The sequence below is a fragment of the Pinus tabuliformis genome, chromosome 2_2 (assembly GCF_031772625.1).
Source record: "Pinus tabuliformis cultivar Carrire ecotype Pingquan chromosome 2_2, CPIR1, whole genome shotgun sequence".
Taxonomy (NCBI): domain Eukaryota; kingdom Viridiplantae; phylum Streptophyta; class Pinopsida; order Pinales; family Pinaceae; genus Pinus; species Pinus tabuliformis.
In genome coordinates this window covers 767,238,038-767,261,471 of record NC_142300.1, presented here as the reverse complement: position 1 = coordinate 767,261,471, position 23,434 = coordinate 767,238,038, and the positions used below count along the sequence as shown (strand labels likewise).

The following is a 23,434-nucleotide window of genomic DNA, read 5'->3' as shown; positions in this document are numbered from 1 at the left end:
AAATACATATTTCACCCTAGCCAACAGAAATTATACATTTTAGATAATAACAAAGCATACAAATTACAAGTGTAACCTTTAAGAAATATTTGATATTTGTATAGAATTCACTAAGGTGTGGTCATACAAAAATGAAAATAAAGATTAAGATAGAATAAAATAATTTTATAAGTAATATATCAGTTGTGTAAAATGTCTCACATCACAAATTTATATCACCCTGTGAGGTTACAATGTTTAACCACTTAATATTTACACTTACATTTTGTTCACACTTCATAACATTAGCATTAAACACCCATTGTTTGTGTAGTGATGGTATATCAATACATTTGTGCCAACACTAACATATTAATTACCCTCCTTTAATTCGTAAATGACTTTTACCAATAAAGCACTACAACACAAACTATATGATGCTTCTCTCTTTTTTTGACACACATAACCAAACATAAGTTTCCATCACCTATACGGATCCTTGTGTCAAAGGAAAATTTAATCTAAACAAGCTAAGCATATGTCCATATTGCTCCACCATGCATAACTTATGGCCACCCTCGTGTTTAAGCTCCAAATTCCATTGAAACCCATATAAAACCATCCATATAAAACATCTCCAGTGCTCCATATTACTATCACATTCATATTAAAAGTATATATCGTCATTGACCATATGCTCGCCTATGCAACCATTCAAACTAAGAATCTCCTCCTAAAGTTCGCTTGTTCTAAGACCTCTCCATATAGACTACGTTTCCTAGTAGTAACCACCACCCTCCTTAACAACACAAATATCATGGTTATCCTTCTCTTCATTCTTTAATCTCATCACCCATGTCCTTTGGGATTAAACTCACTATCTAGTCTCACATACTAATTGGTTTCGTAATCATCAAAATATCTATTGCCCACGAATCTTTATCAGTTAGTGAGACCAACACAATGCCATAGATTCAACAACTAAACTTCAAACTCATTGTTTAACCGAAGCATTCATTCATATTGTGTGAACAAAACATTAATGTTTTCTTGATTCAAATCCAAAGTTTCATCAATACATATTTTGAGACTACAAAATATTAAAAAAAATTATGACTTAGAAGGAAAATAATCATTGTTAAATCAAATTCTTCATTATAAATAATATGTAACTTAAAACTAAAATAAGGCACAAAAATAATATTTAACTTATGGAATGGAAAATTCATTGCAATGTTGTTGTGGGATTCTACAACAATGCATCCATATGGAAATTCAAAACATATTAAAAAAACTAAATGTTGGGTCTAAGATATTAATTTAATGTGCCATTGCTTCAAAATATAGATTTAAGTGTCATGATTAGTCCTACATTGATGAGTCAAAAACCCCTATATTTGCTTGGTATACACTCATGTGCTTGTTGTGGTTTCATTTGAATTGTCAATCATAATACCTCCACTTTCACGATCTTCCTCCCACTCTACCTTTGTAACACTTGCCTTTTAGGATTTTAATCTTTAGTTTCCTTTATGAAGCTAATACTAATTACAAATGAACATTTAGAAGATGATTCAAGTGACAACACTCGTGATTTTCTTATGAACATTTAGGTACCAAAGCAAGGACCATCCTTTGCTCCACATTTGTTTAACATCATTCACCCTAGTTAAATCATGTTATAGTTGGTGGCATCTAGTTTACAACTTATTCTTGAACACCTTTTCCTTGTGATGTACCCAACTTCAACCGTATCAAGGAGATGGGGTAATTAATGAATGCAATTATTTTTAACTATTATATTTGTAACTAAAGAGAATGAATCCATGAATTCAATATATTCATTTTAATCACTTTATTAGAGGTTCAAAATAATTATACCATTTAGCTCAAGTTTTAAATAAAGAGTAAAGTAGTGCTTTATATATTTAGAATAAATAAATCAAATCAAACACAACAATAAAAAAAAATTGCACTTATTTGTCACAAAAGATTAACCGCATTGAATGGATATTGGGGAATGTCTTTCTTCCTACCATAAGCACTCTCCAATAGGATTTAAGTTGGGACCATGGAATGACATAGGCTAAGGTCTTCTCCAACTTTCATCTTTGTAAACCATTACATTCCAACCTCATGGAAAACCATCCCAAAGATAGGAGGCCAAAGTGACTAATATATAAAACTAAGGAGAGAATCCCTTCTCCATTGAAATTTACCCTTTTATATCTCACTACCATTGGAAGCTAAGTGTCCTCCTCCTAAGAACCTCTTCTACATGGATGGCAAGGTGTCATTTTCCTAGCTTGAAGTATAATATGTTAAAATTTGGGGCAGCTTTGGGATGAATTTCCCCAAGAGAAATTCAATTACCCCAAAGGAAGCCCAACTACCCCAAAAAGAAACCATATTTCCCCAAGGGAAAATTCAGATTGGATAAAAGAAAATTTATTATTGATGTGTTTAAATCAGCTTGGCACTCCTCTCATTATTTGATGTGACATAATTTATTTGGGCTTCAACATCAAGATGCTTATGAGCAAATTAAAAGGGTCAGCCTCACCAAAATGAAGGATCTCATTAGCACAAGTTCAGGTCAGCTCCTCAAGCACCCCCTCACCCTAACGAATTCCTATATGTTAGACCTCCATGTGCCTCATTTGATACATAGAACTCGCATCATCCAAATACAATCATCTGAGGTATCGCAGGCCTAAAGAAGACGAATTGGAGAGAAGATAAGGGCAAGTTTTGGTCTTGTTTCTGTGTCTTGGTACAAGTTGAAGGTAGGGCTATTGGACATCACTTGGATCTGTGGTTTATGGCCTATGAGTAAAGGGTTTTCATCCTAAAGGAAATGGTTGTCTATGGTTTCCAAATCCGTGCCCTACTATACAACTATTAGGAGGGTCGAAACATGAATAAAGGATCCAGTTAGGGAAAATGTTGGCCATGTAAGGGAGATGATTTATGTGCATATTTTGGAGTTTTTTTCTCATGGTAACAGGGTTGAAATTTCAATACATTTTGTAGGAGGGTCAAGCCCTAATTGTGTGCAGACCTGAGGTCTTATTATCATGAAACAAACCTTTAAATGAGGGTCAAAATTACTTCAAGGACATAGTAGATGAAAGGGTCTTGTAGCAAAGGAAGAGTGTAGAGTTTAAGGAGGTTTCGAGGCCAAGTCATGAGCTATTAGGTGCTCTAACCAGGGGCCAAAAACCTCATAGTTGAAGCGTGCACACGGTCGAGTATAGAGGCAGATAATGACACCCTTAAATAGAGGTATGTTGTCTTTCATGTTGATGTAAGCCAAATGATGTAGAGGGTTGTTCAAGGTTGTATAATAGTTGATTGTATGCCCTAGTTTAAGGCTCCTTCAATGATGTGTTGACCTTAAGGGTTAGTCCTATATTTCGTGTCGAAATAGCTTAAGAATGGAGAGCAAGACCTTATGTGAAGAGAGTGCTTGATATGACCATGACATGAGCTAATCACAGTGATGCATGGTTGACTACTCTCGACCTTAGGATTATGATGTGTGGTAGTTTCTTCTAAGTGATGTGTGACTGTGTTCTCATGACAATAATGTGTGAGAGTGACCTAATGAAAATGAAGTATGACAGTGATATATGGTTGTGATATGACATAAATGTATGGCAGCCCTTATGACATTACTCTATGGTAGTGATATGACATTAATGTATGGCAGTCAAACTTGTTCTTATGATAGTGATTCAAGACAATGACATCCATGATTGTGATGACAATGATATGACATAATATAGCTTTATGCTACCTTCAGTGATTTGGAGGCAACCCTAGCATAGGTCTTGTGAATGCCTCCTTGATTGACTTGTCTGCTACCATCTTATTAAGATCAAGTATGATCCAAGGTTGGCCCTAGGAGGCCTTATGTGATTGATGATGAAAGACTTATGTCTCATTATATTTGTACTTTGTATCTCAGTTGAACATTTGATAAATATCTAAAGAAGAAGAATTGATTTTTGGATTTCCCCCCCCCCCCACATGTGGTTTTGCCCTCGTCTCTTACCTAAATCCTGGTCTCTATTGTGTATGCCTTTCTTCTAATGTTCCTTACTGTTCCACTACATTGTTGATGTTAATGTTTTCTCTATATAATTACTTATGATGATATGTGGTGAATCTAATGTATAAATTGTTGAAAAAGATTAAAAATGCAACTATCTATTGCAGAGATTAACATAATATAAATTTAGAAAGAATTTCTTTCTCCAAAAATAAGTCATACATGGATGGCTAGGTGTCATTTTCCTAGATTGAGATACAAAATCAATTTAGAAAGGATTTTTTTTTTATAAAATTAAGTTATATTCTCAAAGGGGTCAGGAGAAAGACGTGCCACACCAAAACCATTTTCTCTCTATCCCTTCACCCCATGCTAGCTCGTCATTCGTTATTGTGTTCTCATTGGCCATTCCATGCTAAGTTTGTTAATTTTATTGGAACACGTCACAAGCCTCACCTAGGCCTTATATCATCATTCATATGTAGCTTACACATTCACTAGTAGGATCTTTGCCTTCAACACTCACTAAAGAATATTTTTACACAATTGCATACATTTGCATATGCATTTTTTCTAAGATGACATCAATACCAAGATATGAGTTACACATACAAATGGAAATGGGTTGAGACACAATATTGCATGAAATCATTTTTGTTCCATGGTTGCCTACAAGATGTGCATCTATTTATTCCCTAATTATATGCAAGAAGTTGATTATTGGTATTCTATGAATCTCATGGATGTCATTTCAAACCTTCCTTTAATTATCGAAACTCCCTACAAGCTACAATGTTCCTAAAGAACATCCACACTTGCATCTCTACTAATGCAATAGAGTTATAATGGCATGTTTATTGCAATGTTAGTGTGCAATTGTTGGTCTACAATCATTATTCTTACCAAATGATGACTCTTACGTGGCAATTATGTACATGAGAGTCTTTAATACATTTAAGAGATTTCTTCTACACTTAGAATGTCAAGGTTCCAAACTTAAATAAAATATTTTGACATTTGAAACTATTATTTGTAAATAGAAGAGACCCACACACACTTTCTTCTATGTCGTCACAAGCATTCTTCAATTTCTCTAATATCACAAGCTTTCTTATCTATTGCATATCTCTATTATGGGATTGTGTTTCACAGTAACACTCTTGTAAATTGTTTTATTTAATATTGCTATCAATTATGTCTTGTGAATAATTTCACATACTAACAATTGTAAGAGAAATGAATTATAAGACATTCCCCACCTTAGATTTATGTTTTTTTGCTTAGTCTTCCCCTGCTCCTTTATGATATGTATCGTGTGTCCCCGATGGGGGTGGCATTAAGGTTCTTCAGCGCGGCAATTAACATGATTGGCATGCTTGAAATGACAAAGGTGAAGGTGAAGGCAGACATGGGGATGAGAGCCAAGCTCTCCACTTGTCTCGAGCACATCCTAGCGTGGCGTTCACACAACCCTCAATTACAAACTCACCTACCCTCATCAAATCGTTCTAAATGTGAGCATTTGGTGGTAGAGGGGTCTTAGTATAACATTCTCCTTATTTGTTGTTTATGGCCATCACAATTTGTTATGACTTCATACCAGGAAAGACTGCTTACAGAGTGTCAATACTTTGACATAAGCAATGCACACCGCGCCTAGGAGCACATGATTTGGGCTTTTAATGTTGTTATTAACATGTGTGCCATGACACACACTTGTCCTTCTTTGGTTTTTATCATTTAATTCGATCTTCTCACGTTGTTTCCCCTTCATAACCATAAGGGCCTTGTCTCAGGTTGGCAAATTTTCAGCATTGTTCGAGGGAAAGTGGAAGATTTCCAACTGTAGTTCTATTGTCGGTTGCCAAGGAGGGAGATCAACGCTTTCAAGGAAGGTTTATCTATGTATTTCCCAACTTCACGATTTCTTTCTCGTCGTCAATCTATTGGTCTATCTATGTCATTTCTCTTTGGCAATCTATCTGGTCCTTGCAGGTGTCCATGTTCTTTGTTTTGTTTCTTCACAACACAGCGACGGGTCCCTCTTTGGAGTTGTTCGTTGTGTTACCCACTGCATCACCCCAAATTACTAACTCTGTGAATATTTCATTCAGTTGTCCTGTATTGGTATATGGTGTCTAGTATCTGGGCACATTTTTTATCTAGTTTTGACAGTTTCACAGGTCGAGTTTTGGCCCAAGCCAATGTGAGTTTCTTGGCTCCAATCTGTGACTTTCCTTTGCAGTTTTACTATTTTGGGTTATACTCTCCCCAGAATTTCGGATCACTCTTCCTTCCTATGGTTGGTGACACCCTAATTCTTCTCAGCCTCCACGTGTCTATAATATTGCTTGTTGACCATCGTAGTCTCTTGTTCGTCCCTCCTTCACTCATCCATACTTATATCCCCTTCCATTACATGGCACCCAGACAACGTCTACCCAGCGGTCGAGGTGGCGCTTCAGGCGCATATTTCTCTCGTTGTCGGCGTCTCTTTGGTTGGAACTCAATGGCCTATCACTTTGACTTCGTTCCCCCTGAAGTGAGGAATGAAATTCTTCACTTAGAAGCAAGGGAGTTTGGGGACCGGTTATACTTTTCTGACTATGAATTTAGTGGTATCACCTTCATGTGGACTCCTAACTCAGGAAAATTTAGAAAGAGGAGGCTCCATTTCCTTCACTCAATAGCTGTGCACCGTCAACTAGAAACCTTGCTTCACATGGTCATCTGTGATAAGCACGTCGACAATTATCAGTTATTCGCAAGATAGGAGGAAATTAAGCGTATTCTCTGGGATATTAGATACAATCTGGATGACATCGTGGCTAGATTAACACGAGTAGAGTGCTTCATGGTGTCTGACTCATACTCTGGATTTAATATACAGCCTAAAGCACCAACAATCATCAACACTCCAACAGAGATTTCATCCCAAGGCAACTTCAACTCCCTCTCTCGAGTTGTCATATCGGATTAACAGCTTCCCATGGTTTTAGCATCTCCTTTTGCAAACAAGTTACACCTACCATTTTTTGGGCTTGTATCGTTTCCATGGTTTCTTAGTATGCCATTTTCCAACACTGTTTTTTGTCTAGTTTACTCTAAACAAACTTATGCATGTAACTATTTATGGGCAATGGGCACAACCATGCTCATTATATCTTTAAACAAGCCTTGTCTACCTAGCTTGATCCTTTTTGTAAGTTTTTGCAAGTTTTTTAACAATTTGGGAAGTTCACCCTGGAATCTAAGGTTGGTACTGATAGGAATGGTGAACTTTGTCTCCAATATTGGGAATATGGGATCCCAGAGGGTTTTTGGGCGATAACAAGCTATCAATGTAATTTCAGTTATCAGTAATAGAAATATATTTATGAAGCTTACAAGAACAAAAAAGAGAAAGTATTGTGTGATTGTGTATATATAAAACAACAATCAAATACATCTATGTCATAGTGTTTTAGAATTTACTTCTATGACTATAAATTATCTTGCCTCCTCTCTCAACCAATCTTCAGATATCATACTAACATTAAACATATTATTTAAATATTATATTATAACCAAAATCAATGCAATCTCTCTTAATGTCTAACTCATATACCATAAAATTAACATAAACCCATATTATTTAAGTGTCGAAATGATAACCAAAGTCCACATGTAAAGACACTAAATACCATTGACAATAAAAATAAACACATTGTTCTAGTGTTAGATATTATAGCCAAAGTCAGTATGCTAGCCCTCCTTTTGTGAAAGAAGACATATCGTATATCAGTTCTCTTTGGGTATGTGTCGAAGGGTGTGTGTTGATATCCAGAGTCTCCTCACTGACGATGTGAAGGGGAGGCACCTGTTGATATTATCCCAAAAACTCGGAGCCAGAGAGAGCATGCTAACTCTCCTTGCATATGTGAGCAGAGGAATCTTGTGCAACCACTCTTAAGCTGATGTAATAACGATGATGTTAAAGTGCTTCAGTCACACTCAAAAGTGATCAAACTTGAAAATGTTTTGTTTTGTTGGAAGTTCTCTCACCTCCAATATATTTTTGAGCAGCAGCTTCACTAAGAAAATGAATATGATTGGTTGTCATCTACTCTCTTCACTACTCTTAAGCTGATGTAACAATGATGAGGTGAAATTGCTTCTGTAATGTCAAGTGCTTCTGTCATACTAAAAAGTGATAAAACTTGAAAATATTTGTTTTGTTGGAGGTTCATTATTTTTTTATCGAGCAGCAGGCTAACTAAGAAAATGAAAACAATTGGTTCTTATCTACTCTGTACTCAAGGGTCTGCCATGGTCCAAATACATTTTTGCAATTGTCGCATGTAAAGCTGATCCAACAGGAAGCACTTCTTCATCTAAGAAAAAATGAGGTGAATGAAGTGAATGGATTGAGCCAATGCTCTCATTTCTCACTCCAATCATCAAAAAGGCACCTGGTATTGTGTGTGTATAAAACGCAAAATCTTCCGCTCCCATTGTCGGATCTCTATTCTTGACATTATGAACCCCAAGCAAAATTTGTCCAACCATTTTCACATGATTATACAGCTTTTTGTCATTGACAGTGGGAGGATATTCAGGGTGTAGATCTTCTCTAAAATCAATAAATCCTGAGCACCCATTTACAGCAGCCTGCTTCTCTATAATCTTCACAAAACCAATTGTATTAGTAGGTTATTTTGTCCTTCATATTCTTATCCATCAAATGGTTTTCTAAAAAATACAACATTTAGTACGCATATCAGTGCAAAGATAGCCTTATCTTGCAAAAGGAAAATTACCTCTTTGATTCTTCTCTTTAGCTTAGCAAGTCCTTCAGATGTAAGGCTCCGTAACGTACCCCCGAATCTAACTTTGTTTGGAATGATATTGAATCCTTTACCACCATCCATGAATGTTACTGACACTACCTTCATGGACAAGAAAAAAGACAGTTTTTGTCTTTTGGTCATTTAGGAAATGGCACTATACCTTGTATTACTCGCTACAAATTCAGATAGTGTTGTACATACTACAGACAACAGATCGGTATTTCAGGAGATCAAGCAGCACAACTCAAATTCTGTCAAAAAAAAAATCCAATCAAAGAATATATTCGTAATAGGCAGCATCTTTTGTTTAGAACTATCAACCTACATGTAGCAATTGTGGAAGAAAACTGTATTCAAGCTGTTTAACTGCTTCCAACATTTAGTATATTTGAAAGTGAACCAGGTAGCTTCCGTAAAGTCATATATCACACTCTATTCAAGCCCAATAAAAAGTTATAGGCATCAAAGCTGGAATATGGTAAGAAATATACGAGATCAACCATTGCAAACACAAATGAAGATATTTGTTCCAAATGCTAGCAAATACTTGCTCTAAAAACACAGGGAAATTAAGGAAACAATTAGGGTTTTGTTACAAAAAATCATATATTTTCAATATTTATTAGACTTGGATGTTATTGTGTTAGGGTGAAGAATTCTTTGGAACGCATTGGATAAGTAAAAGTTACATTTTATATGCATTTTCCATCCATTAATTAGGGTTGACATCAAGGTTATATGCCTCTTTAACCACTAAAATTTGTTGTAATTTAGTCTCTTGTTTACCCTTTATCTTTGCCCTCTATTATCACAGTTTCCAGGGTGAAATGTGTTGCTGTCATAAATTGTTATATTGTTGCAAATTCTAATTTTTCAAGCCAGTTCATAATAGCTAAGCATAATTTCTTGTGTGTGTTTGGAAATCATGCACCTCTATTGGTTCACCTAAGCCTTTAGAAGAGCCATTAGAACCTTCAAACTCAAATCTGGAAATTACTCACAAATAAACCTTAAACCCTAAATTCTTGTCTTTATGATTTGGTGGAAAATCATTGTAAAACCCTTAGAGGGCACTAAGCTTAAGTTAATTAGTTAATTTGATTCCTAAGATCTACTAGGAAAGCCTTCCTTGAGTGGAACTATGTCCAATAAAACGAGGTGAGTAGTTGCTGAGGTCTTGCAAATAAACCTTAAACCCTAAATTCTTGTCTTTATGATTTGGTGGAAAATCATTGTAAAACCCTTAGAGGGCACTTAGCTTAAGTTAATTAGTTAATTTGATTCCTAAGATCTACTAGGAAAGCCTTCCTTGAGTGGAACTATGTCCAATAAAACGAGGTGAGTAGTTGCTGAGGTCATAGTGGTAACACTCCCATTATTGCACTTTGTCTAAGTCACCTAGTGAGGCTTTGCACTAAGATACTAGATTTTGATGTAACAATCTACATAACTAATGACTAAGTATAAATAGGCGGGCAATATAGGCAATATCACACACATCAGATCATGATCATGGTATATAGATGTATTTGAGTTATTAAGAGTTTGGTTCCTCAATTGGGCTCACATGTTGTTTCTCCAACCTATGTTTATGTTTTGGCGTGCATGATCTTCTCCAAGTAAAAACCAAAGAAGAAAAAAGAAAAACATACAAAAAGACTACTACATAGTTCTCAAGATATGGAGACAAAGCTTCCAAAGGGCAAAGGCATATTGGTCCGCTTCTAAGGTTACAATGAAAGTGTTTACACCATGCCTGGCGGTGCTTCATGTGATGTGGGGTGCATAGCATGTGGACAACTCTTAGTTGTACTATAATTAACATACACATTAGAGATAGTTTACTCATGGATTGTTATACCTTGACTTCATGCTTATGTGGCACACTTCTTAGGAGGTTGGAGACCTATGTGGCATGGTGACAATCTTCATGAGGTGCACAAGTAGGGTTTAGTTGCTTGGGAGGACAACCTATTTGAGGGAGGACTATTAGGCATTTAGGAGGACAGCATTACACCCTGGATAACATGGGGGCACTTATCCACTTACATGGAGGACTTGTTGCCACAAAATCTAACAGTCCCAGTGCAAAGCCTCACTGGGTGGGGCCAAAACCTATGGACACAAGAGAAAAGGTTGCCCCTGTCACCTCAACAACCTTTCTCCTACTCTTTAGTGGTATTCAACCACAAGAGAGGCTTCCCTAGATCACCTAAAGGATATTCTAATACTATGGCAAAAGGTAATGAATAAGAGATATTAAATATTGGATAGAATATTGGCAAGGCCTAGATGTTCTACACTAGGGTTCAAATACTCTTATGTCTGGGACAAAGATAAGGCTGCTATAACTTAGAGTTTGATTGATATACAATAATAAGGCGCACAATGTCATAAAGTGTTAAAATTGGCAACTAGGGCCAAACTCCACATGGGTCATCTTATTTATAGCAGTTGATATTTTTCTTGGATTCCTCTCTCTGAGAGGTGTAGCATTGATCTAGAGATCATCCGATTCCGACATGTACAAATGAAGTTATGAATTTATTTTGATTATGGACAAATTGTCAAGGTCGGCCAGCAAACTTATGTAGGCTCAAAAGCTCAACAGTGATGTCTATTCATCCTCAACGTTTGCCTATAAATACATCATGCCTCATCCTCAACGTTTGCCTATAAATACATCATGCCTCATCCTCATTTGCACATCATTCATCTTCACACATCTCTCTCTCCTCATCTGGTTGGGTACCGATTTCTGGGCAGCTTCTCTCTCCACACATGCGAAGGAAAGGGCAGTGATTTTCTATTTTGGGCGTTGACCGAATTTTAGGAAGTGTTTTGACCAACGATGAACTATTTGATTGCATTTTTGTGAGGGTTATTTATGTTTGGGCAGACTGCATTTTTGGGCACAGAAATTGAGGCAATCAATTGACTTTGACCAGTGTTCACTGTAGCTAGGGCTAACTGCAGGTTGACTATTTGACCAGATTTTGACTGGGCTGATTTCAGACTGTTTTGAGGGTTGATTCATCTTGCTGTTTGGAGGCCGAAGTTGACTAAAGTTGACCAAATTGTTGAGGGTCAAATCAGCCTTGTTGACCAGCGTTGGTTTCTCTGGTTAGGGATCTTTTATTGCTGTTGTAAATTATCAGATTTCTAAATTGTACTATCTCTCTTTGCTGAACTATTGAAGACTATAAGAAGAATTGATCAAGGGTTTCCCCACATTAGGGTTTGTCCCTGGCTAGTGCCACATCTTGTGTCCTCTTGTCTTGGCTTGTCTTCTACTATTTATGTTTATGTTCTATCTGCATTTTACTATCATGTTGATGTGATTGCTAAACTAGATATTGATATTGGGCTAATAAAGAAATTGAAGTAAAATTGCTCTTAAGCATAGAACATACCATTGTTGCCTAAAATTAACATGGTATCAGAGCTAAGGTGAAGACAAAGCCCAAGCAAGAGTGAAAGAGCAATCACCAAAGACAGTTGGACAAGGACAAAAGGTTCAATGGGTTCCTCATCTTACTTCCCGGCTGAAGACAAGCTCCATGATAAATCTGACTATCATGGATGGAAGATGTCTCTTGATTTGACCTTGGAAGAAAAAGAAGTGATGGATTATGTGCAGGGTAAAATCCTTGAACCTCCTTCAAATGCACCGATTGCTGCGAAGACCAAGTACAATAGGGTTGAAGTCAAAGCGAAGAAGATTATCAGGGATTCCATTGACAAGCATCTAGTGGCCTATATCTCCAATTGAAGACCTCCAAGGAGATCTACGACAGGTTGGTCGTCATGTTCAAGGTTAGTAAAGCTAATCAATATCTATTTCTCAAGAATAAGTTGAAGGATATTAAGAAGGGCAATGACGAAGATATTCAATCCTATTTCTTGAGGGTTACCGAGATCAAGAATAATCTACTCTCAATTGGAGAAGTCATTCCTAACAAGGAACTTACTCTCACCACCCTTGGAGGACTCCCGCCTCAGTGGTATGTATTTAGAACCTCTATACTCAACAATGATCGAATCCCAGGGTTTGAAGAATTGATGTCGAGATGCATTCAAGAAGAAACAAGAATGGTTGAGCAAGAAATGCCTTCTAATAGAAGCAACCCCACTGCATTCTCCGCTCATGCCAAGAGGAAGAACAATGCAGGTTCAAAGAAGCAGAGTCAAGGAAGACTGGATTCAAAAATGGAAGGAAGGGAAGATGCTTCGTTTGTAATAAGTTTGGCCACTATGCAAGGGAGTGTCCAAATAGAAGGGACACATCGCATGATGATGATCACAATCATTCCAGCAGCAACTTCAACAACAACAATAAAAGGAATGGCAAGTCCAATGGCAAAGGAAAAAGGAATGCGGGACATCAAGGAAATGGTTGACCCTTCAAGAAATCAAGGAACTCCATATATGAAGAATCCAATGTTGTTAACAATAAGCAGAAAGAGTACTATCTTATATTGGCCCTCTCCACTGCCTCTGCTCCAGACACTTTGAGAAATTGGTTGATTGATAGTGGTGCCTCAAGGCACTTCACTGGATACAAGGAAGCCCTCTCTAATCTGATAGAAAAGGAGACAAACTTGGAGATCATCTTTGGAGACGGTGCCACCTACCCCGTGAAGGGAGTAGGGAATGTTACCCTTCAATTGAATCAAGGTAGCACTATTCATTTGCAAGAAGTACTGTATGTACCTGATCTCAAGAAGAACCTGGTATCCATTTCGGAAATGGAAGATAAAAGATTCAAGGTGGATTTTATCGATGGAAAGGTACGTGTTTGGAAAAGAAATTTTAAAGATGCTTTTACTCTTGGGTTTAGGGTTGACACTTTGTAACAAGTTGAAGGAAGTCCATTGGGAGCCATGTCTTGCGACACATCTCTACAATATGAACTATGGCACCGGAGGTTCGCCCATCTTCATTATAAGGCACTACCCGATGTGAGACAGATGGTGACATGTATGCCCGAGTTCAAAGTAGAGCATGAAGGTGTATGTCTAGGATGTGACGAAGGAAAACTTACAAGCAATAGCAAGACCACAGACATATTGCAATTGATCCACTCCAATATATCTGGTATGATGCCCGTAAACTCCTTGGGAGGATACTTATATTATCTCACCTTTGTGGATGATTATTCTTGCATGACCTGGATCTACTTCTTGAAGAAGAAGGATGAAGTGTTCACCTAGTTCCGACACTTCAAAGCCTTGATCGAAAACCAATTCGAGAAGAAAACCAAGATATTAAAGACTGATAATGGGACTGAGTACGAATCTAATGAATTCCAAGATTATTGCAAAGAAGTTGACATTAAGAGGGAGACTACAACGCCATACACTCCCAAGCAGAATGGTGTGGCTGAAAGGAAGAATCGCTCTATTGTAGAATTTGTTCGTACCATGCTTCATGATCAAGGCCTTCCGAAGTTTCTATGGGCTGAAGGTGCAAATATCGTCGTGTATGTTCAAAACCGATGCCCTCATCAAGCATTGGACTCCAAGACTCCCGAAGAAATGTTCACTAGTAAGACACCCGATGTCTCTCATTTTAGAATTTTCGGAAGCCCCATATATTTTCATGTGCTGAAAGAGAAAAGAAAGAAATTGGGTGAATCTGGGAAGAAAGGAATCTTTGAGGGCTGCAGTGAAAATTCTAAGGGATATAGAATTTATGTGGCTGGTCAAAAGGAAGTTGTGATAAGTCATGATGTCACCTTTGACGAAGATATGGCCCTCAGGAAGATCAACAACCTTCCTATCCTAAGGAAGGGAAATCAGGTGAAAAAGAGGACGAATCGATGCCTCATGTTGATGAACCTATGGATCCTATTGATCCTCCTCCTCATGAGCCTTCCTCCTCCAAGAGGAGACCCTCATGGCTTAGGAAGATCCTCGAAGATGCCGAGAGACACATTGCACCAAGGGGGCCTTTTCGTGAAAGCAAAATGCCGAACAGGTATCAAGGATATTTGACCACCATGAGCACTATCATTGAAAATGAGCCTTCATCATTCGAGGAAGTCGTGAAGCAACAAGTATGGAAGGATGCTATGAATGAAGAATATGAGTCAATTATGAAGAATGATGTCTGGGATGTGGTCCCTAGACCCCAGGACAAATTGGTTGTCACCTCCAAGTGGCTCTACACATGGAACTGATGGAAGTGCAGAAAAATTAAGGGCTCGCTTTGTTGCCTGAGGCTTCTCTCAAAAGGAAGGTGTAGATTATGATGAGATATTTGCACCTGTTGCCCGATACACCACCATCCGCTCAATCATAGCCCTTGCTGCCTCGCAAGGATGGAACCTACATCAGATGGATGTCAAGACCGCCTTCTTGCATGGTTCAATCAAAGAGGAAGTCTATGTGGAACAACCCGAGGGGTTTGAGGTTCATGATTGGGAATCTCATGTATGCAGGTTGAAGAAAGCTCTCTATGGATTGAAGCAAGCACCCCGGGCTTGGTATGAGAGGATCGATAGCTATCTGATGAAGCTAGGATTCACTAGAAGTGAAGCCGATCTGAAACTTTACTTTAAGGTTGAAAATTATAAACCTCTCATTCTGGTATTTTATGTGGATGACATCTTTCTAACAGGTGCAAACCCTCTCATTCACAAATGTAAGAGGGAGTTGGCTTCTGAATTTGAGATGGACCTAGAACCGATGCACTATTTCCTAGGGTTGGAGGTCTGGAAAAACCCAAGTGAAATTTTCTTCTCTCAAGGAAAATATGTTGGGAAGATATTGGAAAGATTTGGGATGGTGGACTACAAGCCTGTGACTACTCCGATGGAACTTAACTTTATGTGGTAGTGTTGCTGGACCTAAATTGGGAAATGCTTCTGAGTATCGCAACTCATAGGAGCACTAATGTTCTTGGTGAACTCCCGTCCAGACATATGTGTTGCAGGTAACACATTGAGCCAATACATGGTTGAGTCTCATCATATACATTGGATTGTTGCTAAGAATCTTTTGCGATATCTTCAGGGCACAATCACTCATGGATTGAGATACATTGTCGGAAATGTGAGGCTACATTGTTATTCTGATGTTGATTGGGATGGCAGTGTGGTGGATCGCAAAAGCACTTCTGGATGTTGTTTTTCTTTGGGTTCTGCTTCGATATCCTGGATGAGCAAGAAGCAGAAATCGGTTGACTTGAACATCGCAGAGGCCGAATACATAACTGTTAGTATGGCCTCCTGTGACACTGTCTGGTCGAGGAAGCTCTTCAGTGAGCTGTTTAGACATGTGTTGGATACCACCGTGATCCTCTGCGACAACCAGAGTGGTATCTGATTATCAGATAATCCCGTGTTTCATGATCGCTCCAAGCATATAGATATCCGGTACCACATTATCCGGGACATGGTACAATGAGGAGCAATAAGGCTCCATCACATTGGGACCGATGAGCAGGCCGCCGATATTTTGACAAAGCCCCTGGGGAAGGTCAAAATCTTGGCCTTCCGAAAATGACTTCGAGTCATGGAGAGACCCTCTTATGAGGGTCCTATATGAGATGGACATTGAGCGCTAGGAGCTTCGGGGGGCTTGGAGTACTTCTTGGAGCGGTGAGCTACCATAGTGTGAGTGGTTCAGCCTTCCCCTATGACACCCCTTGGCGACATGTAGGCAGGATGAGTGGTTCATCCTTCTCCTACTGAGACATCCTACCCATGCAGTCTAGGACTCATGGAAAGTACCTCTCATCTAGCCAATGAGTAGGGAAATGAGGATAGGGACCACAGTACTACCGATGGACACATCGTGTACTACCGTATTCCCTATGCTAGGATCACCGATATTGATCTAGGATCAATTGGAACTGACTTTGGGTCAATAAGAGTGGTATGAGACACTATCTTTTGATTGGAACTGACTTTGGGTCAGTAAGAGTGGTATGAGACACTCTCTTTTGATTGGAACTGACTTCGGGTCAGTAGAGAATGGTATGATACATTCTCAATCACTTCTTCTTCTTCATAGTTCAGCAGAGCATAGCAGTGCATTGATGGCAAAGATAGTACAGAATGGCAGATGGATTAGCAGATGGAGTTCTCCCTAGTTGAGAGGGAGTGTTAAAATTGGCAACTAGGGCCAAACTCCACATGGGTCATCTTATTTATGGCAGCTGATATTTTTCTTGGATTCCTCTCTCCGAGAGGTGTAGGATTGATCTAGAGATCATCCGATTCTGACATGTACAAATGAAGTTATGAATTTATTTTGATTATGGACAAATCGTCAAGGTCAGCCAGCGAACTTATGTAGGCTCAGAAGCCCAACAGTGACGTCTATTCATCCTCAACATTTGCCTATAAATACATGATGTCTCATGCTCATTTAGACATCATTCATCTTCACACATCTCTCTCTCCTCATCCGATTGGGCACAGATTTCTAGGCAGCTTCTCTCTCCACACGGGTGAAGGAAAGGACAATGATTTTCTGTTTTGGGTGTTGACTAGCATTGACCGAATTTCAGGAAGTGTTTTGAGTCTTGACTAGCGTTGACCATCCAGCATTGACCTGTTTGATTGCGTATTTGTGAGGGTTATTTCTATCTGAGCAGGCCGCATTTCTAGGCATAGAAATCAAGGAAATTCGTTGACTTTGACCAACGTTGACTGCAGCTAGGGCTGACCGCAGGTTGACAGTTTGACCAGATTTTGAATGGGCTGATTTCAAACTATTTTGAGGGCTGATTCATCTTGCTTTTTGGAGGCCGAAGTTGACTAAAGTTGACCGAATTGTTGAGGGTCAAATCTACGTTGTTGACCAGCGTTGGCTTCTCTGGTTAGGGCTCTTTTATTTCTGTTATAAACTATCAGATTTGTAAATTGTACTCTCTCTGTGCTGAACTCTTGAAGACTATAAGAAGAATTGATCAAGGGTTTCCCCACATTAGGGTTGGTCTTTGGTTGGTGCCACATCTTGTGTCCTCTTGTCTTGGCTTGTCTTCCACTATTTATGTTCTATCTACATTTTACTATCATGTTGATGTGATTGCTAAAATGGATATTGATAATGGGCTAATAAAAAAATTGAAGTAAAATTGCTCTTAAGCATAGAACATACCATTGTTGCCTAAAATTAACATAAAGAAGCTAAGGAAAAGGCCTTCTAATGATAATCAGCAAAAAAGTGAACAAAGGCCTTCCAATAGAGACCAGAGTTAAGATAGGAATTTGATTTTTATCGTTGTTAGGCATGCATGAATAGGAAAGAAAAGATGACATCAGCCTTAAATGAGGAAGGTTAACCCTGCACTATGCTAGATTTTAATTTTATTTGATTTATAGATTCAAGTCCTAAATTATGAGCCACAAACATCCAACTACAATTCACTATTATGCATAAATTTTCCCTAGAAACCCTAGTGTCTAACCCTAGATGACTTGGAATGGGAGAAAAATAAAATTTAATAAAATTATGGATGATCAACACACCAATGATTAGTGCCTTATCTTACTAGGGTTTAATAGAGTCTTCTAAGGCTAAATTTCTATTGGAAATATCAGCTATACTTTGGTGGGGGCGGGGGGGTGTTGAATCAATATTGAGCTCTTTAAAAAAAATTAAGTCAATAAACCAGTATGCAAGAGATCATTAACAAGAGTGCATCAAATTTACAGGGAAAACTCAATAATGAGATTGAATTGATAAAATCATAATTTATTACATAGGAGATAACAATCTCCAAAATCCAACTCAAAGGATGTTACAACACCTTGGGATTTTGTCAGTTGCAGCTAACTCGGAGCACCAACTCCCTTGGGTTTTCCTACACCAACAAAGAGGAGGCTACAACCCCTTAGAACACAAACTTCAATAAAATTGTCCAAAACAACCTTCCTTAAGTCTGCCTTCAAAATCTCTTCAAATTTGTCCCTAATTTAGTTTTAAAAACCTATCAATGCTCATGTGCAGTCAATGGGTACATGACACTTCAGATCTACTTCCAACCCTGCTCATCCATGGAGTGTTGTCTACTATTGTGGAGGCCCATGGCTCTCAACACACACCCTACATACGCCAATGTAGCTCTTTGGAGGGTTGAAACCCCATATAGGGAGACCAAACCCAAGATGGAGACCATCTATAATCCTGCATAAGATCCAATGCATCCCCTAGCCTTCCACTACAACAAGTCATCAATAAAATCGAGTAACAGAGATTACAACCCACGGACAATAGGTGGGGACTTCATAGTGTCATGCCCTTCCATAATGGCCTTTGGCATGTGCTAATATCTCCAAGCTCCAAATGGGGTTAACCAAATATCCTATTAGGTGGTTTCTACTTCTAAAGGAGATAGTATGTCCAAGGTACATCCTTCAAAAGGTGGTGGCATGTGATAAAGAGATGAATGGAGTAGGGAATGAAAAGGGGCAGCCTTGGGCCACATGTTTGGGTACAAGGGTAGCTAGAAAAAGGGAAGCCCATGCTTGGGTGTATAATGTATAGGAGGGAGCAATCGTGGTACATGAGGTGCCTCAGCCTTGATTTTTCTACCCTTCTTTATATGCCTTTTGCCTTTTATGAATTTTCTTTAATTAACTGCTTGGGGCTCAAGGGGTAAGAGCATGATGTGTAAGATATAGCAGTGGATACCCCCTTTAAGGTAGGGTGGTTCATTGCCCACCAGGGGTTGGGACAATCATGGGTTCCTACATGATAAAGGAAGCTCATCTGGGGCCTATAGGAACTAGGGTGATGGCAATGATGATGGGGTAGAGCTCATGTATTGGCTTTTGCCCACGTGTAAATGTGTTTGTCCCAGCCATCTTTTGCATCTTGTGGTACATTTTCCTATTGATTGTGACCAATTATGCTTTTACTTTTATTTTTGGCTGCATCAACCTCTGGGGCATCGTTCCAGGCCCGACCCAAGGTGTGGGCAAGGGGAAGTGGAAAGCTAACCCTATGTGGACCCAGTGGAGGAATGTAGAATGGGTTATACCTATTGGAAGGGCAGTAATATATATGGATGAGGAAGCGGGACCACGCAAACAAAATCAAGGTTTCCCATGTAATACCATCCCTAAAGCCCAAGGGTCAATAAAAGAGATCCCATAGGACTAGGTACCAAGGTTAACATCCAAAAAGAGGTCTAGGGGACAAGAGCACAGACCTAGCCCATTCTTTCTGCCAAATCCCCTCATTAATCCATGCCCAGAATTGTCCATGATAAGAAAACTACAATACTCAATTACCAAATGACAAGTCATACCTTTAGGTTCGGGAGGCCCGCCTTCAAACATACGATCATGGTAGATGGGTGAGGGACCACATGGCTGGCTCAGGTGGCAGAGAAATGGCACAACGAGCTAGTTGATGGTTGCAAAGGATTATTGGCTGCCAGTTGAGGACCATCTTGGAGAAAAAAATTCTCTTAGGGATATCACCCACAAAATGGTGGGTAACATCTAGCTCCAACTGGGACGTGATCTCTCGAAGAAGTGGATGAAGCTACTTGAACGGGAGGTCACAAGAACTCCAGCAATCTCTCGGTTACCTTAGACCTGTTACCTGCACATATAATAGATGAAAAACACAGGGCGGCATGCTTTCGCAACGTCTTATGATCGCACATGCTTGGATTAAGGCCATAAAATCAACTCATAGAAGTAAAATGTAGTTTTCAAATCTAAATGCAGCTAATCTAGCATGAGAAATATCATATGATGTTAGTTCTATCAATCAAACAGCTATACATAACTTTTGCATTATGTCCTCATCCATATACTAGCACTAGTGGAAAGACAAACACAATTTACTCTCTCTACTCTCCAAAATTGTTGCTTAACACTAACACTCTCAAACCCTCAAGATTTCTGATGAATATTTTAGATATGCAATGAAGTGCCAATCAAGCTTCCAACTTCAAAACCACCTCTTATCAATACTGGTACATTAGGTCAACTTCAAAACTGCTAGTATCCAAACAATAAACTTGAACATACCTCAAATCTATTGATGTCTACCTCAAATGTACAATAACATCACTGCCCCTTGTGTACTGAAGATGCTCTTTTGAGTATATGCTTGTGTAGATGCTCCATTGTAGACGCTATCCAAGTCTGCTTAAGTCCTCTGAGCAAGGCATGCCACTGTGAATACAATTCAAATCTGCTCAATTCTACAAAGGAAGGTCTACCATTGGAATTGTCCTTTAAATTTGTTGTTGTCAAAGGATATATCAGAAATTTGCTTCTATTAAATTACTCAAGATTGTTGCTAATGCTATTGGTCACGATGTCATTGACTTCCTTCCTATTCACCACTAATCAATCACCTTCTCAAATAACAAACATTGTATACATCTGCAATGAGTCCTGAAATGGTCTACTTGAGCATAATCTCATATCGGCCTTGTCATGAAAAAAATTGCTTACTTCAGATCAGTCAAAACATGTACCAGATAGAAATATCATCCCACATAATTGTTATGGATAGGATCCGTCAAACAAAAGGTTCTGAAGGTGTTTCGCACAGTCCGCACTAGGTCTGAAGTGAGCTTGGTCAAAGTGTATTCCTTAGTGTTTTTTGAATCATCAAGGAAAGATCGTAGATCTCATAGATCTTGTCAAAGGATTCAGAGAAAGCAATTGGGATCTTGGATTAAATTTTGCACAGTCCTTGGATAGGCTAGAGAGATGGCTCAAAATGTCCTACTTCAGATCTTTAAATAGGTCTCGGCCATGCACAAAAGTAAATTGAATTTGGGCTAATAGATCATTGTTCAAGGCTCAAAATAGGTCCAATATTTTCATTAGAAATCAGTCAAGGTGTTAATCATCATTGTTTGCCTCAAACATTTACCATATACATTATGATCAGACCAAGAGAAAGAAATAAAATATTTGTCAAATCTAATGTGAATAGAAGTGACCACAATAACACATAAATGATGTTCATGGAAGGCTGAACAAATCTCTCGATATCGGTCAACATCGAACGCTAGGCTTACTGGTACATACAAAGATAGGCCACAATTATACATGTTACCACACGGTCTAGCAGTGGCCCCAGGAGGGGTACCTAAGGGACAACTACTAGACCAAATGGCAACAACGGGACAAGGACCCACTGTCACCTCAATCAATGTACCTTGCTCTTTATGGACTTTCACCGATGGTAAGACTCCTGCTATGAAAGAAATCACTAGAAAGATAAAGGTCAATAACTATGTACAATGTGATTTCCAAAGCCCGTTCAAAGGAGAGGCTCAGACAATAGACTTGGTTGCTGCAAAAGCAGGATAAGGGCTCTCCAAGAAAGGCTTAAAGGGATATCTAGGCCGAGGGGATAGGGATATTCTCTTATGAGGGTATCCTAGACCTAAGACTCTCTAAGGTAACAAAATTCCTCAAGTGGCTTTGTAAGATAAAGGACAAATTATAATATGGGACCACAAAAGGAGCCTTGGGAAGATCCAAGCTTGACCTAGGGTTTGAATGATCCTTAAGAGATTGTCTAAGTCAAGTGAGGATAAAGGAAGGTCACAAGAACAATTAAACTTTCATTGAGTTTTTGAGTAGATAGGCCTTCAAATTGCTACTAACCAAAGAAGACCTAAACCAAATAAACTTGGAGCTAGGACGTGGTGTTTCTCATAAACCAATCGGGGGATAGGCCTCAAATTTGGAGGGCTAGCAGAGGATACACTAGCGCAGTTCCCCACCAACTCGCTCTTCAAGAGTGTTACCGCTCAAACTAGCAGGGGGCCTAAAAGTAACTCCTTAAGGGACAACTACTAGATCAAGGGCAACAATGGAGACTTAGCCCACTGTCACCTTAGCTAAGACTCCCTACTCTTTATGGACTTTCACCGATGGGAGGAGACTCGGTATATCGAAAGTCACTTGTGAAGGATGAATCAACTAACGGATGTGAAGTGACTTTAATAATCCTTTTCCTAGAAGGGGGAAAAGAATGGAGCTTACTTGCTCTTCAAGCAAGGTACAAAGATTTCTAGGATAAGGAGGTGAGGATTTGAGGGTTGATTTAAAGGAATATGCCTTGTAAAGGAGTTTCCCAACCCTGAAATCCTTATTGAACTTGACTTCCCGAATGGTTCTTGAAGAATTGACTTTTCAAAGGTATGGGACCACATGGGACCAAGTGGACCCAACCTAGGTTAAGGAGAGAGAATCTAGCAACCAAGGATGTTCTTAACCCAGAAAAGGAAGGGGAAAGGATCAAAGCAAGAATTTCCAATTAAAAGTGTCAAATTGATCCTATGAGGTGCTAGCCTAGGGAATACTAGGGCAAAGTTTGATCTCAGAGCTAGGGCTTGGGTTATCTCACAACTCCACCATCGGAATGGCTTCAAATTTGGAGGCCTTGAGGACACACCAACGCAGTAGAGGCTAGGAGATCGAACTTTTTCTATGTCTATTTCGTCGGGAAAGTGATGCCCTAGGTGACCCAACTTGGCTAGACCTAGAAGAGGAAGGGAAGAGGTGGAGAAAAATGTTCTTTGAGTGATCACTTATTGGTAGACCAATGCCTAATCCCTTGGGGAGAATGGAGTC

At 38.9% G+C, this 23,434-nt stretch overlaps 1 protein-coding gene across 2 annotated transcripts in view; it reads right to left on the bottom strand.

The window, feature by feature from the left end:
• Positions 1–7,642: 7,642 nt before the first annotated feature.
• Positions 7,643–23,434, bottom strand: part of LOC149194947 (IAA-amino acid hydrolase ILR1-like 3) — a 147,765-nt gene continuing 131,973 nt past the window's right edge. The window contains exons 4-5 of one of the 2 annotated variants that reach the window (XM_089405190.1): positions 8,833–8,961; positions 7,643–8,698 (exon numbers count right to left, since the gene is read on the bottom strand). In XM_089405190.1, coding sequence (XP_089261316.1) covers positions 8,318–8,698; positions 8,833–8,961 — 510 coding nt within the window. In that variant the 3' untranslated portion in view covers positions 7,643–8,317. The remainder of the gene's footprint in view (positions 8,699–8,832; positions 8,962–23,434) is intronic. The other variant, XM_089405191.1, reaches the window with a different exon arrangement.